This window comes from Trichoplax adhaerens, genomic scaffold, assembly GCF_000150275.1.
Source record: "Trichoplax adhaerens TRIADscaffold_4 genomic scaffold, whole genome shotgun sequence".
NCBI classification, from domain to species: domain Eukaryota; kingdom Metazoa; phylum Placozoa; class Uniplacotomia; order Trichoplacea; family Trichoplacidae; genus Trichoplax; species Trichoplax adhaerens.
The window spans coordinates 884,417-905,395 of record NW_002060946.1 but is presented as its reverse complement, the minus strand read 5'-3'; the positions used below and the strand labels follow the sequence as shown (position 1 = coordinate 905,395).

At 32.4% G+C, this 20,979-nt stretch overlaps 3 protein-coding genes across 3 annotated transcripts; 1 reads left to right on the top strand and 2 right to left on the bottom strand.

Annotated features, from left to right (window-relative positions):
* Nucleotides 1–1,170: 1,170 nt before the first annotated feature.
* Nucleotides 1,171–2,747, bottom strand: TRIADDRAFT_55220 (uncharacterized protein; the record flags this gene model as incomplete). The annotated part of the gene is made up of 3 exons (XM_002111299.1): nt 1,171–1,742; nt 1,823–2,044; nt 2,297–2,747. The coding sequence occupies 3 exons, from the start codon at nt 2,745–2,747 to the stop codon at nt 1,171–1,173; spliced, it is 1,245 nt and encodes a 414-aa protein (XP_002111335.1).
* A 1,190-nt stretch (nt 2,748–3,937) lies between these two features.
* On the top strand, nt 3,938–6,253 carry TRIADDRAFT_55219 (uncharacterized protein; the record flags this gene model as incomplete). Its single annotated transcript, XM_002111778.1, has 7 exons — nt 3,938–4,325; nt 4,613–4,680; nt 4,928–5,002; nt 5,346–5,406; nt 5,509–5,609; nt 5,967–6,017; nt 6,092–6,253. 7 exons carry the CDS (start codon nt 3,938–3,940, stop codon nt 6,251–6,253), a joined length of 906 nt encoding a protein of 301 aa, XP_002111814.1.
* A 539-nt stretch (nt 6,254–6,792) lies between these two features.
* On the bottom strand, nt 6,793–13,782 carry TRIADDRAFT_63821 (uncharacterized protein; the record flags this gene model as incomplete). Its single annotated transcript, XM_002111298.1, has 27 exons — nt 6,793–7,079; nt 7,186–7,354; nt 7,468–7,577; nt 7,664–7,720; nt 7,795–7,890; nt 7,991–8,061; nt 8,143–8,225; nt 8,322–8,368; nt 8,458–8,520; nt 8,604–8,674; nt 8,741–8,812; nt 8,909–8,986; nt 9,113–9,219; nt 9,300–9,423; nt 9,756–9,870; nt 9,971–10,020; nt 10,097–10,195; nt 10,284–10,458; nt 10,506–10,555; nt 10,762–10,810; nt 10,938–10,972; nt 11,146–11,242; nt 11,307–11,396; nt 11,498–11,571; nt 12,036–12,125; nt 13,419–13,533; nt 13,772–13,782. 27 exons carry the CDS (start codon nt 13,780–13,782, stop codon nt 7,022–7,024), a joined length of 2,256 nt encoding a protein of 751 aa, XP_002111334.1. The 3' UTR covers nt 6,793–7,021.
* Between the last annotated feature and the right edge of the window lie 7,197 nt (nt 13,783–20,979).

The following is a 20,979-nucleotide window of genomic DNA, read 5'->3' as shown; positions in this document are numbered from 1 at the left end:
ATCTGCTGAATCTTTCAAAGCAGCGATATAGAGACTTTTTAATGATTTAATTAAAATGTTAGAGAGATTACAGATAGACAAACAATAGCATTATCAAGCGTGCGTGTATTATGTACTCGAGCATTCCTCGTTAGATTAATAGTTGTAAGAAAATTCCTTATTCATTTCCATTCCAAAGGATCACTACTACCTAACTCCTGTTAGAAACACGGCTTAGCTAATTCATAAATTCTTGGAAATTTCGATTTAAGTCTCAAAGCTGTACTTCATGATTTGTGGTATTCCTATCTTTCTCCCTTTTGTTTATCTCTTGATAGCAATGCGTAAAGAACTACGTAGTTAGAAAATACAAAATCCTACATAGGATATCTGTTATCGTAGTAATGTAATTTCAATAGATTCAAATAAAGTTTTTAGCCGTGAATGATAATTCAATTTTAAAAATATTCAAAATGACACCTGTTATATAAGCAAACATTTAGGTATAATCAATAGAAGTTAAAGTCGTCTCCGTCGCATAGACGGTAGGTTATACAACAGATCCATCTTTACTTAAAAATACAATCCCTATTGAAATATCATTATAGATGGGCTAATGAGATAATAGATAACCAGAACAATTATATCTGTCGATATCTACGTATACCTATACAAATCGTAATAGGATGGTCACATTAATTATACTACAGGAAACAATCTTTCAACTTTATTTTTGCCATCGAAACTTAAAGTGATGTACTAATTACCATGTATCAGTGAGTATATGCAATAGCTGACAGTTACTGTACTGCATCGTGAAATAATTCATAGTCTCTAACTGGAACTTGTATTTTTTAAACAGTGTCACGATCAAGCAGAAACGTAGATAGCGATCAAAATCAATAATTGTACATTTAATCAAAGATTGCCATAAAATTCACGGCAGTAATATGATCCCGGTATAAAGCTATTTACAGTTCATTTACAATCCAGAAGATAATTTTTTGTCACTATGACAGGTTGTATTCCGCAACGATATGGTGTCACGCTAGAGCTAAGATCTTAGAGATTGATAGAAGGCCTCATTAATAATAATAATACAGTAACAAAGATATAAGCAATAATGCAATAATGAAATATTACAAGTCGCACCAAAGCATATTAAATTGATTAGTAATTTAAAGTTTCTTATCAATAGGAAGAATTAGAATGATAATTGTCATGTTTAAGCCAGCAAAAGCACAAAGCCGTGCTGTAGCTATGATAATAACTGTAGCCATCTTTACATTTCAGATTAAAAATTTCACCATAGCCGAAACAACCAATTACATGAATACAGGGAAAGGCTTTTCTGATCAGACCACTTTCGACATTTTGCTCTCCGTAATACATATAACCCCGACCAACACAAGGAAACATATAAACAATATCCGGAGAATATGATATCGATGATGGCCTTTCTACGTTAGCAATAGAGTTTGCTAAGTCGCTTTTATCATTCTCATATAAGAGAACAGTGGATGCTTCCATGTATTCACCGCCTATCGCCATCGCAACCAAGGCTGGCTCTTTTCGGCAATCTCGCATAAATTGAAAATTGCAATGCAATCGTGCTATACCGGAGTAAATAGTATCGTGACCAGTCAGTAAGTATACCACATATAATTTTAGAATACAGCTATGATGTAAGCTTATATTCGGTAAAATAGGTAAATAATTAAAAGTATTCACATAATCTCTGAATCTGAGCTTATCCAGGCGAACTTCATTTTATATTATATTATATAAAGGTAAAAAGTAATATTATCACGAGTGAAATAACAACATTCTGAAAAAAACTCACCTTTAGGTTGGCATAGACATCCAACGATCGCAGATTTTTCTTCATCTTTGAAAGCAGCTTGCAAGGCTGTAAAGTCATCGTTCTCAAGCATGTCGAAATCGGTTAGTAAAAGGATAGCCTTTATATCAGTCATTCCAATGGAAGCTTTCCATACTTTAGCTGTATCCTCTTCTTCCGGTTTTAGATCACTTTTATATAAGGTAAAGGCTTTGACTGTAACTCCTAGTAGAATAGAGCATAACTTTAGGGAATAGTCTATGATCCACAGTACATATAAATCAGCAAAATAAATGATAATACAATGGAGTGAGTTTTTAGTAAATATAAATAATTCTTATCATTTAAGGTTATAAAGAACTTCAAGCCCAGTTAATAATTAATTCTTATTATAGCAAGCGCTGCACCAATTAATATTGTTTTATGATCAGAAGCGATTACAGAATAATATCTATTGGTGAGTAAATAGCATGATACCTGTTATGCGAGGAATAATTAGAATCGAGGCTTTACCAGCTTCCTCTAGTTCTAAAGAAACGGATTTTTGATCCATTTCATGGCTGCCGACAATACCATTGCCAGAGCAACCGAGGATTTGACAGTTGGATGGCACATTCGATTTGATGCAAGAGATTAATGCTCGTGTATCTCTTAATTTATCAAAGGTGGAAAAAACGTTGATTGCAGCGGGTACAATAGGTAACTGGTGAAAAAAATGGTGGAGATCACCGATAGCGTCGGGAGATTCTACGATATAAGTAGCACAACAACGGCGTTCCATTAAAATTTTAGTAGCTAATTGATTCCATTCTTTGCAAACAGCGGATGCATTGCATAATGATTTTGCATCCAACTTGGACAAGATCATGCTTAAAATCTCAGGCAATTGTAGTGCGAAATGCTGACTGTATGTACTACCTATATCCATATTTCTACGATCTTCTTACAACAGACTTACTGGATCATACAATGCATGTAAGATGGTTAACCACAACAACTAGCTGATCAATGTACTGTATTGCCGTTAATGACACCGCAGTAGTAAACAGGTCGAGTAAATGTTAGCAAAATAACAGATGCTGTATATCGTATTTTCAAAATTTCCAGTTTCCTTTCCTTTCAAAATCACAGATATTAACGTTATGTGTAAAACTGTTTTAAATATCTGCAAAGCTGTTCATGATCTTACAAACCATCGATTACGTCTCTCCTTTAAACCGAGAATCGTACAGTACATGGCCCAAAGACTACTTCCTAAAATAGGATTGATTTTGCTGTATAAGTATACAGTACAATGTTGTTTTATTGTCAACAAATTCCAGACGCAGCCGCAGTACAAGTAGGCACAAGTGTTCGGTACAGTACAGTACCGTACAGTACGGTACTCTCACTACAGTATAGAGTACTGTATCTTACAGTACTGCGCACTGTACAGTACAGTACAGTACCTCGTACAATACTGTACCGGCGTACAATACAGTACTGTACCTTCGCGTATCGTAGTGTGAGAGTTCGGCAGTGCTTGGTACTACTTAGTGTCCGAACAAGAGATCTTAAGATAGTGTTTACTAAAGACTCAACTTGCCATCCTTTTTAAATGTAATTATTGCTCAATCGATGAAATGGAAACAATCATGGCGGCAATGATTGCGGACATCGATCAAGCTAATTGAGGTTGATTATAGACAAATGTGTTGCTTAATATCGATATTGCTATAAATACACGCGTATAGTGACAGGTAGTGACAGAAGAGGTGTCAGTGGAACGTATTAAATGCACAAGTTACCATCTTGTAATGTATGATTGCTCAGAAAAAGTTGAAAAGCCTCATCGGTGATGCACCTGATTATCGGTGATGCACCGGATTATCGGTGATGCACCTGATTATGCTTATGTAAAATCAACATGGCCTTAAAAAATGCGACAACATCAGTATATCTTAAGTAGCAATTTGAATACAGATGGCTGAAACTCTATATCACTATTTTATAATGTACCATTGACACATTAAACGTATCATGATTAATCAGCAAGTTAAATTACCTGTTCAAAGTCAAACAGCAGTATCTTATTGATAAATTTATTTCTGTCTAGGGTAACAACACTATTTAGAGATTATGTCCTCGTCAATGACATCCAAAACGTATGGACCGTTGCCACCACCTAGCTGCACGGAGGCATCACCAACTTCTAATACTGGTCAAACATTAAAAGAATCAACCAAACAAGAAACAACTGCGGTTGCAACTTACGGTCCAATATTACCGTCTTCACATGCAAGCAACAGTGCAGCCTCTACATCAAATCAAAATGATTCACCTGAAAGTGAACAGACAGCAAATGAGGCTCAGCAATACGGACCTGCACTACCTCCAGGTTTTGCTCTAAGTATTCAGGATCAAAATACTGATAACAATAGTCCATCAAAAGAATCAAAATATATTGGACCGATCATGCCATATCAAAGTAATGTTAACCAGGAAGACGAAATCACTCTCCATCAAGGTGAACTGACTGAAACATATAATTAACTGCATTGTTTTTATTAACTCTGTTAGAATAGTAAACCAATTAGCCAATATCTTAATGCAGACATATTGTATTAAATATACATATAAACAGTAATTGATATGGAAGATAGGATAATATTTTAAAATGTTTTAATAGTTACTACATCTAATGTAACTAAGTATCTTTGAAATTTATACTATAGTTAATAAATGATAAAATTTTGATATAGAAATGCTGTAAAGTAATATCTTTATCATTTTTGCTATCATTGTTCTAAATAGTTAGCAATGACGATACTGTTGATGACGACTTTGTTGGCCCATTACCGGAGAAGATAAATGAGAAACGGGTAAGTCAGTATAAAGCAAAGAATAATCTTGATAAAGTTATGTTAAAGAAGCTACTTGGAATATATGATACGCATAGTAACAATTATACTTCTATATTACCAAGGTGATACAGTACTTTTTACGAACTTTTAAACTAGGGCTTGTAATCAGTGATAGCTCCGTTTAACTTATACTTATATCATTTTGTACAATACACAAATCTGCAAGTTGATACATGTATTGCACTATTTATGTATATAATGTTAGAAAGATATCACTGATATTGCCATGAAAAGAGAACGTCAGTTTCTAGCAGCGAGACAACAATCTAACTTGGAAGAGGTGATGTAATTTTATTTTAAATAGAACACTGCCGCAATATAATGTACATACTACTCATTCTACCTTAGTTATTTGTTCTATAATATTTTAAGGTTCTACGAAAAAATGTAAAAGTTATTTACAACGTAACGTCTTACGGTAGTGAGCCAGTTGGGCTAATATCTAAAAAAATTCTACTATTATCGCTCTATTGCAGTTATAAATTATTACACATCTATCGTATTGTTAAAGATAATACGTTCCATTGTTAATATTAGATGTAATATGATTAATACAATATCAACACATTATATAATTATAGATACAACAAATACTCTAATTTTATGTAAATCGGTAATGACAGGCAAAGAGCGGGCGTGAATCGTGGATGACGGACTTGCCTGCCAGTATAGGAAATCAGTTTGGTAAGCTGATCAGGCTAAATTAAGTTGGTAAAATCATTTTAGAAGGTACTAGCAAAGTTGATATGCCTCACTCTATTTTCTGGGTTTGTCTAATAATGTTAGGATTAGGACCGCGACAATTCCGTAGGAACGAGTCAGTAGGCAAATATGACCCTACTTCTTGGACAGAAACTCCAAGTGATAAAGCTAAAAAGATGAATAAGGTATAGCCGTAGTAATAACCAACTCTACTAATATGAAATTGTATTTCAAAGTCGCTAAGATCATAATAATTTTATAGTTTTTATTAAATATTATGATAGCTATTTGATCATTCTCATAATACTTAAAAAAGGAAAAACGAGAAAGAAAACGCAGCCCGATACAACCCGATGTGAAATTATCCGATAATGATTCACTAGTATTGAGGAAGATCGATGATTACAATGTAACTATACATATATAAGTTCTAATATTAATCTCTCTAATTACATTTACCAACCTAACAGAGCACAAGATTAGTAAATAAAGGACAGATAATTCTAACGAATGGGATTTACCTGCTTAACTTAAATTCATAGAAACATCACCGTAAAGAGTCGCTTATAGATCTTCACGTTAAAAGAAAACGGGTTAGTAATATTTCATATCTTGATATATTACTTAAAGTGCTGCAACTATCTTAATTTATTCTAATTATTACTAGGACGAAGAACCAGAGGATACGAAAAAGGAAAGGAGACCCTTCGATAGAGAAAAAGACTTAAATCATAGTGCCTTAAATGCGACACAGCGTCGCTCAGTTATTAATAAAGCTAAAAAGCTTGATAGTCGTTTTTCTCGAAGCGCTACTAATGCCTTTTTGTGATATTTCTATAGTTCTATATTATTAAGTCTCTTTTCCATTAGATCTAATACTAAGTTAGTACATTTATCTTGTTTATAAATAATGTGCAAAATGTTGAAATGTTGGAAGATAAATATCATAAAAAGAAATTTTAATAATTCTTTGCAATGTCTTATACATTGGATAGTCGATTCACATTTTATATTATGATATCAACAATTTATGCACAGTCTACAAGTTTGGTCCTTGCACAAGGTCAGAAAGCAATATCTTGATATTGATATAGATGAAAATCTAATTTTAATTTATGAGACCCTGTAATGTACCAATCTTTAATCTATTGTTGTATTATAACATGATCTGCATTAAATTCTGTTTGATAATGTTAAATTGCTTAATGAAATAGAATCATTGCTCTGATGCGTTAAAACATAGTTGCATATATTTACAATTTCAATAAAGTAGTAACATGGATGTTACATTAATACAAGAATTTCAATATCATAAAAGTAGCGCTAGTAACGGTAGAAATGTTTGCTCCTTACCAGCAATTTTAAAAGGGCATTAAGACGTTAATAGTTACAGCAAATGATTTATTGTTATACAATGCGCTATATTGCATAACAATTAACTAATTAATATCATATTGATCATTAAATCAATAAGCAACCACATTAAATCAACCTAGATCTATACTCTGCTACTGATACACCAAAATTAAACGTTGATTTGTAATTCTTAGTTTGACGCGCTTCATAATAAATAAAACTATCCATTCAGTTCTATTTTCTAGCGCACCTTTAAATCACCAATACCAAAAGTATCAGAAACTTGCGTAGTCCCCGATCTAGCATATAGACAGTTGAGTGTAATTAATGATCTACATTTGCTTAGTACACCAAGTTTAAATTAAAAATGTGTCTATCCATACAAGAATCGAATAAAATATTAACCTGAATGATATATTTCCTGATCTGTTAAATTTTCGATTGTCTTCATGCTCAGATAAATGGCGATGACAAAACTCGATAATATCATTTAAGGAGGTTAATTCAATTTGCAATTCATTCCTCGAATAAAGTTGAAAATCGGATACTTTCTGCAAGCTAGACGCTGCTTCTTCTATAAATTCGTGTAAACAATTCAATTGATATAAAATGACAGGCTAGCTCTTGCTGTCAAATAAATTCCATAATCACACTGATTAAAGATCTTATAATACTATTATTGTTTACCCCGTAGATTTTGTAAATCTTCCAATTTATTTACAAATAATGTGTACACCTTCTCTAGCTCCCGATCAACATCAACTTTTATATGCATAGTGGTATCAGGCGAGTCAGCCCTATGAAATCATACGTGGTATATCAGTACTACTGTATTTTCAAAAAATTAGGATTACAAACGCTAATAGAACATTAGAGAGCTCACTCAGATATACTTGTAACATGCGTACATCCAGCGATAACTTCCTGTGGTTTTCCACAACTGTTACGATATATATATATATTAGTAATATCCAATTACACAAATTTTCGTCTTAAATAAAATTATAGCCGTACCATATCCAAGCGTTTTTCTTTTCATCAAATGCACCCGGGTGATAAGCTTCCAATCTATTAGGGTTCTTTTGACAGATTTTCTTTAGTACATAAATCCTACACATAAATCAATGTTTCAATTGGGTAAAAAGTAACAGCAAAAGTAAAATAGGAAAAGTTTACGTCCCTAATTCCACCATAGAATCTAAACACTCACCAATCTCGTTCTTCTACACTATTATTAGCTAAAACATATAGTGGTCTATTCGGTTGTACTATTTGGAACATCTAAAAAGTGAATGTTTAGTTTTTATTTAATTACTGACACCAAGCTAAATACTATATTCTTAATTTTACAGATTATAGTACCAGTTTCATTTTAAATGCTTCATAATCAACTCTTTCTACAGCAAGAATGTCTTCCTTTGGAATTTGACATAGGATTTCAGAGCCTTTACAGAATCCATAAGATTTAAGTTAAAATAGAAAAATAGAACATTTTGGAAACGTCTTCGCATGATCATGATGTTAGAATTATAGTTATCGACCTTTCTCCTTCGCATAACTTAATTCTTCAGTTGTAAGCAGGAAATATCTTAAAAATATAAAATAACGCAAAATATTAATTTTTATATAAAAAATTTAAAATAAGCCACTGGCATAGAGAGTCTCTAGGGTACACACCTTTTCCGGAAAGGCTTTACACCAAATTTTTTCCGTCTTCCTTGAGCACGTTTAATCATAATTCTAAAGTTATCGCAAGTTGATAAATTCTATCAATTCTAATTTATCACAGAAATACGTTCAAACTCAATAAATGTTTTCATTACCCTTCTTTGAGTACTAAAGGCATCCCAGAATTTTCGTTGTATTCATGCGGAGATGAAATAAAATCTAAAAACTAATCCACGAGTAATATATCACTCATACGATCATTACTGAAATCTTTTTTAGACAAAGTGCTTACATTCTTCACAGCTGCTATGTGAGTATCATTTAAGAACATGCTATTGAGAGTTTCCATGTAAGTTTCTTTCATCTTTGATAAGAATTAAAAGTAATCCATATTTTACAAAAAATTTTGTATCTTTAAAATTGGCAAAACTCTGATAAATATAAGTAAAGGACAGCTTACAGATTGAACACATCCAAGATTCCCTAGATTTTGAATACTTTTAGAAATTAACGTTAATGTTCTGCAGGTTAGCGGTTCCTGCAATATTTATAAACATTAGAAAGGCGATTGAAGTTAATATCTTTACCAAGTTCACACAAATGGAACTTAGTTATCAGAATTGCATAGACTCTATAATCTCAGAAAGTTAGTATTTATGTATACCCCATGATCCGCTCTCATCTGAAACAAGCGAGGATTTAACAACGCCGGAGCAAAAAAACGTAGGAAAATAAAACCGCTAACTGAGGTAAAGCAAATGTCCTCAATATCTAAAATTAGTTAAAGATAATAATTTAGAAAAGTTAATACATAGTCATCAATAGTGAAACGCGATAATTTATGATATAACCTGGAAAACGTCTAACTGCTGCTTCTTTGATATATCGAAATAGTTCACACATAAGAGGTGGACAATGAATTGCTGAACAAGTAATAGCTACAAAACATCTTTCGACATAACCTTGTAAATTCCCCTAAAGCAATCACGTATAAAAATAATCGTATGAGTATAAGTAGTATGCCACTTTCTTCGTATAGAATATTTATTAGGGAATCACAAGCTAGAATTGAAGATAAGATTACAAGGTTAGCATCCAAAGATTCGCTATCTTTCAGTTTAGAGGGATCAATTTCACATGGTTTCTTGTCTTCAATTATCTACATTGGTATGCATTTTCGGTAACGATAATAAATATAAAAAAATTTATTTTAATACAATTTAACTACTACTGGTCCTTGTAATATACATATATTGCACGTTAGCAAACTACACATGTACTGTACAATACACTATTTAGATATTGACCTCATCTATGATGCCATTTAGGGTATAATGTAAGTAATGTTGGCCATAAATTTTCATAAATTCATCTATCGCTTTTGAAGCAAGTGAATTTCCGCGAAACAGAGTATTAGGGTCACTATAGAATGTTTAAAATAAAAAGAATAGTGATTGATGTACTTCAATTTCTATATCAACATCGTATGTATATATATACATTGTAGTGTAGGGTCATTTACCTTGTATGGCGGATTTCATTTTCGGCTACACACCTTAAAAAATCTACAACCTACAACGAAATAAAAAGTATTCCTGTAATGAGAAAATTTAAAATTATCCACATAACTACTATCTTGTCCATTTACCTTATCGTAATGGAGAAAAATCTTCACTAACGATTTTGCAGCGTCTATCTTATCTTTAACAATTCTACCTAGAACAGCGGCAGGACTTGAGTTGATCGGCTGATTTTAAGAAATAAATTGAGAGTAAGAATCGTAATCATTAATATTAGTCCGCCAATGTGATGACGAAAAAGTTTATTATACTTACATTGCAGTCAATAGAATTTACAATTAATTTTCTTAACTGGTCATACGATCGCGAGGGAAAAACCCAATCTTCCACATAATTAATTTTTAGACGAAGCGATCCTAGATCAGCTTTATTTCCACTGTGTCGGCCTTCCCTTTCACTGAGCATATAGCTATTTTGAAAAATTAACTGACTATTAAATAAAAATTAAAATTTTTTAGTTATAAGTGCGAAACGTACCTTGCCTCGTGACTACTCGACAGATCCAAAGATTGAAGTGGTATTGTAACCTAGATTTCGTTAATTTAAAATAGCATTCTTTAATCATATTTTCAACATTCTATAAAAGTCTTGGAAGAAATTATCATCCGTGCTGTTATCAATGATAGCAAAAATAACAATAGTAATAAAATTTTTAAATACTAGATTAGTCAACAGTAAGAATTGATCAAAAACTATTTCAAAAATAGTTAGTTTGCTAAATGATATTTATTACCTTGCCCATAAATGTATCCCCTATCATATTTGCATTACAAAGCTCGATACTAAAAGCACACAGTAGAAACAAGTACAAACTTAAAACCAGATTAAAGTAGATATCATTATATACAGGAACAATATTTCTATTTTATTTGCAAGTCACCAAGACCACAACTACAAATATACTCTTACTTGACGCAGTAATTTGACAAATCATTATCCCATAACTACGGATAAAAGAATACATTTCAATAATAAATATTTACAACATTTTTGCTATATATGTCTATCGCTAATATACATCAAAAATTTTAAAATGTATCGATAATAGAATGTAAAATATATTTACACTGAAATTAAATTCTTCGTCAAATGTCGGATTAAGAGTCTTTTTCCTAACTTTTGTACGCTTTACTTCTGGTCTATTCCTTAAAATAAAAGGTGGTATAAATGCCTTTATCTGACGATAACCATTGAAAAGAATAACATTGTCAAAGCTATGGTATTAAATTAAATATCCTATAACTTCTCTTAAATCAATGCCATAACATCTCGACCTACTTTGTCGTATAGTTCATTAATTTCACAGAAGCGAAGGTATCCGATGTACCACTACTTTGACATGCATGCAAATCTGTTGCCTCTATGACTCTGTGAAATACATATATACCGCTGATTAGTAACAAAATTACTTCTGATCATTAAAAAAATTAAATTGATGATATACAAAAAATTTAAAATTTAACACTTACTTAACATGTAATTTATAATAACATGTCTTATTCACATATGCATCTTGTAACTTTAATCGTACCCGAATTTTACCCTATTTAAGCAATTTAGAAGATAGGTGAATGAATCTTTTATTCTCAACTAAGAGTATATTATGTGACCCAGAAATTAATAACTAATGTTAGAAATCGAAAGGTGTAATAAATACATCCAACTTGACGCTAAGTTGGTAGAATATTTGTACTAAAAATATTTTATAAAGATTTACAATACACTTTGATTATTAAGGTGAAAAAAAGCAAATAGCCATTTGAGTCGTTATAATAATTTTCTGACCATGCGTAACATATTATTTATTAACATCTAGCATTGAATACTATAATAAAATTTAAAAGAAAATAACGGTATTAAGCGTGATTACATCGATTTAAAAAAAATCAAAAAAAATAAAATGTACTAAAAAATCACATCCGTATCTTTCAGAATCCATGTAATGCCTAACAATATCCTATAATACCATTAGCTAATATTTCCCTTTTATCGACAGGCTATGCTAACCTGAGCTTCAGGTTCAGTATCAACTGGCAAAATAGGGTGCCATTTATCAAGCCCATTGTAAGTATGCAATTCAGATCGTCTTATAATTACCTATGCAAGTATAAAATAAGAATGTTATTACTATTAAAACGTTGTCTAGAATGACCATCACCGACTTTTAGACTGTTGCAAAATCACATTAGACAGCAATAAAGATAACGCATAGTATTTAATATAATCATAACTTTACAAATAAAAAATTGTGTTATATTTTAAGACAGTTTCAGATAAAGGACGACCTAACGAAATAAATTTAGACTACGCATCGAAAATAAAGATTGCAACCCGTTATTTGGTTAATCGACGTGTCTTGCAATTACTTGCTGTTTTAATAGCATACATTTTTTTACAGAAAGATCAAATTAACATAAGTTTGTATATTTTCTTTTTATAAAAAAACTTATTAATTTCTTATATGTTAAAAATTGAAGTTAGTTTTGAAATATAGGTATTATGTAGCTGGTTTTAGCTCGTAGAGCTTGAATAAATTGACCTTTAAATTACAAAATTTAAATTGTTTGTGTAAAGCTATAGTCTACGTACAGTATAACAATTCAAAAACAACAAGAAGGTTGCCATTTTATTTGGCAATGTTAATGATATCTGTATGGCAGAGCCAAAAAACATCGATAATGTAAAATAAAGATTTAGAAATTCTAGAGTATTACTATAAGAGATCAATTGATCTTCGTACGGTACTGATTTACAGTACTATCTAAACAAGCTGGCCATACTATATGAGGTAATTCATGAGGTAACGAGAAAAAATAGCATAAATGGCTGAATATCAGATTGCGATATCCCTCTTACAGTATAACTCTCTTTTATTACAGTATGGATAGCGAAAGTTTTACAATCTGCTTCTCTTTAAATAAATAATTAAACGCAATTGCTCGATTATAAATAAGTTTATGTGTTTAGAATAACAAAATTTGCCTAGTTGAACAAATTCAACTTCTATTCAACATTTAATCATTAATATGACTTGGTAATTGTTTCTGTTTCTCATCATATTAACAAATTATCATTACGAAAACAATAACTATTTACTTGATCCAATAACCCATTTCCATCAAGTTAGGCAAATACTGCATCTATTAAAGAGATCGCTATGCAAAAGGCTATGACATCATTTTAAGGTCCTCAATTTGTTACCGTTGCATTGTAGTAAAATAAATAAAATCATAAATGTGCAAGCGTACTAACGGCATCGAAAGCTTTGTTATACAGTATACTATACCGATCTTACTTTGAGATTTTTCCATCCAAAAGGACAGTCCTATATATCTAGACTTTTACTAAAAAAGCTGACTAACGATAAACTAGTATCTGACTACACCTTACCTTGCCAATTGCTTGATCTTTACGAAAACCAAACAAATCAGTCTCATGTATTTGGAAGGATAACACTCCAAAATCTCTCGGTATATCAAATTCAAATTCTTCACCATAGAACGGACTGCAATAAAAACAACAAATTTCATTTACTTAATCCTAGTTTTTATATGGCTATCTTACTTATCTAGCAACTGCAGTACTTAACAAATCCAAGTTAACCTTTAGCAGCTAATGATACACACATCTTGACAGAGCTAGCATACAGCAGGTGTATTGCAAGTTTAATAAAACTATACGTCCGCGTACATAAGTGTATAATCATATTCCGTCACTGTATTTATAGTGGTGTTGATTCATACCCACTATACATTACGCTTAATGGTATTGCAGCTAATTTCAATCTACGCGTATAAATAAGGAAAACTTTTCAATGAATCATAATTCAAGTATGAATTAGGATAAACAAATCACAGCTTGTTTTTTAGTATTTCAAATAAGAATACCATCGTTAGGTGCATTACTCTACTGTAGAGATATTGGAAGGCAATGATGTAGACTTAAGCCTATTTTGGTCCTTTTAACTTGATCATCTCTACGGTTCTACTTTAATCTTTCTTATCCATATAACCTCTATGGGCATAACTGAAATACGCATAGCTTACTGTTAAACAGCACACAAATTTTGTAAAAAATGTAACGATACCTGACTGTAGGCATTGAACCTTTTAGCACCACCTTACTCTTAGCAAAGCGCGTATAAGTTATACTAACTGTTAAGATTTTTCTCAATTTCATGGTATATATATACCATGGTATAACCTATACGAATGTATACGTTTCCATACAGCATATACTGTACGAGAATATCTAAATTGAAAATCTGCTTCAGTATTACTGTCCATGTACGAATATATTCTACAATATGTATAATATAGATAAAGTCAAGTGTGGATACTAGACTTTAAGCCTTAAAACTATCAATAATTCAGTTGAATGCATTGACTATTAATTAATCAATTTCGATTTTTGTTTGTTGCTTACTGTATATACAACTGTCTATATTCAACTGTACTGTGCTGAGGAGCATCGACCAAAATATGCTTTAATTTAATAAATATTTGATAAATTTATTTACGGTTAGTAACATTTGGTAATATCCCTGATCAGATTACAAAAGATCTGTTTGCAATACAATATCATGTTACCAGGGATTACGATAAAATGTTCAAAATGTTTTTTTTCCATTTATTACTTGGCCACTGAGTCAGCGACCTTATGCTGTTAGTCTAATTTTTCTTGATGAGTAGCCTAAAAAATAAACGACAGTATAGAGTATTTGATGGTTATTACTGTCAAGGCAGCAGAGTTGAATGAAATTGGCAGGGCTAATGTTCCCCCCAAAATACCCCATACCCTACAGTACACTGAGCACAGTCCTGTACTGTACTGTACTGTAGTTGGTACCAGTTCCGCTACAGTGTACAGTACTGTACTGTATGCAGAAGAAATATTCAGTATGGTACTGTACGGTACTGGAGGGGTTTCAAGGTATTGTCGACTTTTCGGCTTCAAAATTAAATCAAACTTTTCTTAGGGGATAGTAGACAAGAATTTTTATTCAATTTAAAAAATTAAGCGATCTTGCCTGATTCTGTGTTGTATAAAATTGCTTATGTTAACTGCCTTTTTAGTGTAGTATGGGTTATGGGTAATATGAGAAGTGGTGTACTATAGACTATTAAGCGAAGATCTCTTTTAGTAATGCCTGACCAACCGTTGACATCATAGCACAGTATACTGTACAGAATCTAACAATCATCTCATCCAAGTGAAATCCCAATCAAATACCTAGACTTTTTGAAATTTTGCAGTAATTGTAGGAAAATACCTGAGTTTTCTTCAGTCAACAATTATGTCTCTGATACAATATTTTTAGACTACCGCAGTCTTGAACTACTGTACTTGTTTCTAGTAGTTTATGGCACAATCCAGTAAAATGAGAGTTATTGTTTTACGCGCAGCGATGACTAAAGATTACACGTAGGCAGACAGAGACAGTACAGACGTCATTATGGTATGATATTTTGGCTGAAAACATAGCGCAATCCAGTACGGTACACTTTGTATTTGATCAAGTAATTAGCTTCAACTTAAAGTTAATGTAGCCCCTTCTTTCTTTTAGTAGTCCCTGGTTAAACCATGGTTCAACCATACACTGAGACAAGGTTATATAAATGACTCATGTCCATGGATATGGTAGAAACGTAAATTACCAATAGGCAAAATGGCATAACAGCATTTTTACGACGACATGGAACTCAAATAGGATAGTATAATTAGATGGTAAAATCGCATGTGGCACCTTAGTTTATGAAGGCGGCGGCATTAATTACGCTGTTCATAATTTTTTTTATTCGCGTACGTTGCATAAATTAACCATTCTGTTTAATTAAGCAAGTAACATTAAGATTTCCGTAGACAGTGCCACAGAGATTGACTTTTAAAGTACCTGCACAGTACAGTGTACATATGGTATCAATCGACTAACCTGTGCGATTTCTCTACGGAAGTTGTTCGAAAAATTTGTTCGTTATCTAATGAGACTTTACAATAGCAATTGCGACCAGAACTATTGGGTAAATTCTTAGCTTCACCTGCAAGGTTTAACCAACAATGAATTATAAACAAGAAAATGATATTGATCGGTAAAAATCATTAATAATGACTCAATAGCAAATTTCTAGTTTCATTAACTTCACATTGAAAAAAAAATGAGAAGAAATTTCAGAATGCATTTCCATCATTCAAGGTTTAACGTTATTTCGACTAGTTAGTATCACTGTGTTTTGCAGCGATAGTTTATAATATAATCGATTAGGTGCCGACGTACTGACATCTTACTCTGTCACTACTGTAGAACATCCATTTGACGATCCTAAAGTCGAAATTGATGCAGTAAAATTTTAATGTAAAAAAATATGCAAAATTGTTATCATGACATTTTTACACAACAACATTCGCCTACCGCATGCAAAGAAGGCGATTTCTTGCACGACAAACGCACGGACTACAGTACTACCATCTAGTTCTGTCTTTCTACGTACAGTAATAACAGTATGCTTGCTTTACACAGTATTATGATCATCATAGGCTTCTTGATTCAGTACGTGACAACGAACGCACCATGACTGTATAAAAGTAAATCTTGGAGTGATTGACTGTACTGTACTGTATAATAAAATAAAATAATCTATGGAAGGGAAGACATCATTTTAGTCTATCCAATTTATAACTACTTTATCTACTTGCTATAGGAAGTACATTCTTGTCAAAAACAGGACAAAAAATTTTAGCGTTGCTATTGCCATGTTGTACGGGTATACTGCACGAAAAGACTGTAGTATGGTATCTATTTGGTGATGACTGGTATTGGATAGCGTTTTTAGAAACAAAATCAATTCTAGTCCCCGTCATTGTTATCATCCAATACTTCAGCGTTTTACGTTAATCTCTTCAACGTGTTCTGTTAATAACAAGCTTTTAATCGGTTGTATAATTTGGAGTATTAATTTTTCATTTAATTATTCTTGTTCGATCACCGCTAAAAAACACACTTCATTCATTAATCAATCCTAAAACGTCAAATAAATCATTTGCCTATCTTGAACTGATGCTAAAGATACAGTAGCGAAAGTAGAATACCGTCGTGCGATAGAGGCAGTCATTTATCGATCAGATACGATATTGAACAGTTTGAAAAATTAATACATTTTACGAAATATTTTATGACTCTTGTAATGCCATGTTCAAAAAGCAAGAGAAGGAGACAATACAATACGGGGGGGTACACAATCCTATAGAACCGCATATGCGGTAGAATTAAGACAACAATACCTAAACCTACCAATTTTAATCTTGATCGTTTCCTCAACACGCACTCGAGGACGCTCGTCGGCGGCCATCATAATCTTTCAAATGTGGTATGTAATAGAAATGATGATGGCTGTGTAATAGAAGACAAAGCTCGCACTTTGATAATGTATATCCAAAATGGAATAAAAACATTTAATGTAAAACAATACCTTTTTACCCAAACGACAACGATCACTAGTCAAATAAAAATGGTTAATAAGCACACGATCTTGATATCTACTGAATGTACCCCTTGTAACTTTAGATTAATAAATTACAAAAATGATTGACTTTATTCGCTATGACATCCACTGTTACTGCAAAGTGGCGAACTTAATACTTAATAGACTAACAGTAAATTCAATCTAACTAAGCTTTTTTAAGGAAATTACTTAAAAAAACGCACAAAACTCAAGTAGCTTGTACTATTGTACGATATACAAAACGTCAGCAATTAACTGGCGATAACTCAATGAAAGATTCTTAAAGTAGTCTATCGATCACGTGGTCCTACTGCCAGTCCTCCTATTGGTTATATTATTTTACAAAAGTCTTCATCATGTTGCCTTTTATCCAATATCCAGAGTGAACAATAGCTTCAGGTAAACAAAAATAAACATCTGAAAATGGAGAACATCAAATAGTGTTTGGTATTCTGTAGTGTATGATCCAATTTGGACGATGGTACAAAGGCCTGCTTGCCATTTTGTTGAATAAAAGCATCAGTTAATCGTTTATTGATCTTGGAAAATTGGAAAAACCGACCAAGATATTAGGTGTGGTCCAAGAAAGTACGCTTAGCTTTGGATGACGATACTTGATTCAAGCGCCAATACTGTACTGTATCTATAGGTCCTATACATCTTCACTGTGCTCACCTTGACGACTGATAGATTATATATTATACAGTGCTGTACTGTCCTCGCAAGAAGACTTATGTCAAGTCGTTACTCAGCCATAGCTCATGTTGAACTTGGATCGCCTCGGCAGAAGGATAATATTTCCAAATACACAATTTTACAAAAGTAGACAACCAATTCAAGTGTTAAATTCGTTACTCAGCCATAGTTTATGTTGAACTTGGATCGCCTCAGCAGAAGGATAATATTTCCAAATACACAATTTTACAAAAGTAGACAACCAATTCAAGTGTTAAATTCGTTACTCAGCCATAGTTTATACTGAACTTGGATCGCCTCGGCAGAAGGATAATATTTCCAAATACACAATCTTACAAAAGTAGACAACCAATTCAAGCGTTATGTTAATTCGTTACTCAGCCATAGTTTATACTGAACTTGGATCGCCTCGGCAGAAGGATAATATTTCCAAATACACAATTTCGCAAAAGTAGACAACCAATTCAAGTGTTGATTCTCAACTTGAGTACAGAAATCGAGTGAAGTTCATAAACAAAAATGGCCGCACCCACGATACAGATTCAGAATGCACAAAGTTGAAAAAAGTCATGGTTCGATAATTCCATATCATGTCGTATTAAAATTGGAAAAAAATGGACGACAGCGAATATAATATGGAATTGTCGAAAGATTGACTTTTTATAACTTTGTGCATTCTAAAGCGGCCTAATGTACACTGTATATATCGAAAGCGGTAAAAATCAGCTACTCGCCATTCATTGTAAACAAATTCATTGAATCCTCACTCCAATTTTAGTCTAGTGTACACTTAGCAAAAAATCGGTGGTGCTTACATTAGGCACTGTCCTAACATTGAATTAGCCCCTAATGAACTCTAAAATCTCCATTTTTGTGTCAGTGAACGGGGTTTTGATATAAAATGGAGTCTCACTCATGCGGTTGTCTCTATTGCTCAACGATTGGTGAGTAGTGATACAAGGATAATAAATTGCGATCGTACAAAAGCTATGAAATATTTCTTGTACAACCTAATAACTAATGCTCAATGCAACAGTAGTTTTTATAAACGAGGCAACAAGCGCATAAATATAAGAACCTTTTCAATACCCCCATCAATATAATTACACTATGCACGGTATATAGTATACAGTAACTGCATAGTTCCAGACAAGCATACCATGATTGGTAGTTATTACGAGCAACGATTCGACTAGTCAGATTAATAATCGATTCCAGATATATCCAAATGACTGCACGAAAATTGCTATTTCAATACATAAAGTACAGTAGCCAACTATCGATAATTCACAGTGATACAGTTATTTTGCAACTCATGTAACGATAATATGGAAGTTTTTCTCGAACACATCTTCAGCAATGCGGTAAAATAGACTCAAATTTACCAATTTTGTACTGGCCATCTACTGAATGATGCAAAAAAAACTACGGTTACGTCCACTCGTATAGCATAGTAATCGTCCCGATTACTGAAATAAGTCAGTTATAATGCATCATTTAAATTATTCATTAGCATGATCATTTTTCTCATCTGTCTAATCCAATCGAGTTAATCGTAAATCCTAGCAATTCCACGAGTATACGTTGTATTTGACATTTTTATTTTAGTAAGTGCTCACTAATATGGAGGTAATTAGCCTTCATCAGCCTACAAATTCAGAAAGAACTATCTTAATTAATATCCTATTAAAACTGTGATGTCGTTGGATTAATTTAGCACGGCATGGCTATAGGAAAAAATTTATGTAAATTTAGGTAGTATCTACCCTACTAAAGCAGATCGCTTAGCTCGGTTCTGTATGCTATATCACTATCTCTCACATGCCACAACTTAAACATCGATATAAAATGAGTAATAATTATGAATAGCACTTTCGAACAATCGTTATTATACTGCATTTTATCTCATACTACTGCATGTTCTTAAGCATTGTATAGTACTATGCACAGTTCAGGTTAGAATGGGTATTAGAAGATGAAATAGCTTTGCCTACTGTAACCTCATATATCCTTTTTGGAGGATTTATATACTAAATCGCTATTAGAATTTTACCATATGTACTCGTATTATTCATTTGTAGTACACGGTAAATAGTAATATAAGAGCTGCAATCATTAAAGTTTAATCCTTGAAAATTTTTTAAAGTTGTTTCATTTAGATATATACTGCTATCTTTACGAATTGGTAACTTATTGAAATTGGCAAGAGGCCTTGATGCGATAAAGAACAGGAATAGATAAATCAATGGATGTTCAATAGTTGCAATTAGCAGTGTCTGCTTAATAATCTAATACTGTATATTGCAGATGGCCATACAAGGACATTCGTAAATATAACCACGCATTTTTAAATAAATCTTATTGTTGTGGACTAGTAAAATTAGTATAGAAATTCAAATTATATACAGTATATATGAGTTGATTCATTAGTCTAGTACTATATACGTACGTATATTGAAATGTAGACAATTGCACGCTATCGTACTTTCAATTCTTTGCTCAAGCTAAATCTAGGAAAGTTTCTTCATATTTGAAGAAACTTCTAAATTGACATTGCCTAACAATAATGATCACATACGTGAATCACATCCAATTATTTATGCTTACTCGCTAAATAAATATTAACTAGAAAAGGTTTAGGATGTAATACGACATTCTGACTGTTGGTGAATACTTTATAATTGAACATTTTCTTCGTTAGAAGTAATTGCTAATTATATTAGCTTGAAAAGGATGTACCACCGTGCTCTCGGTAA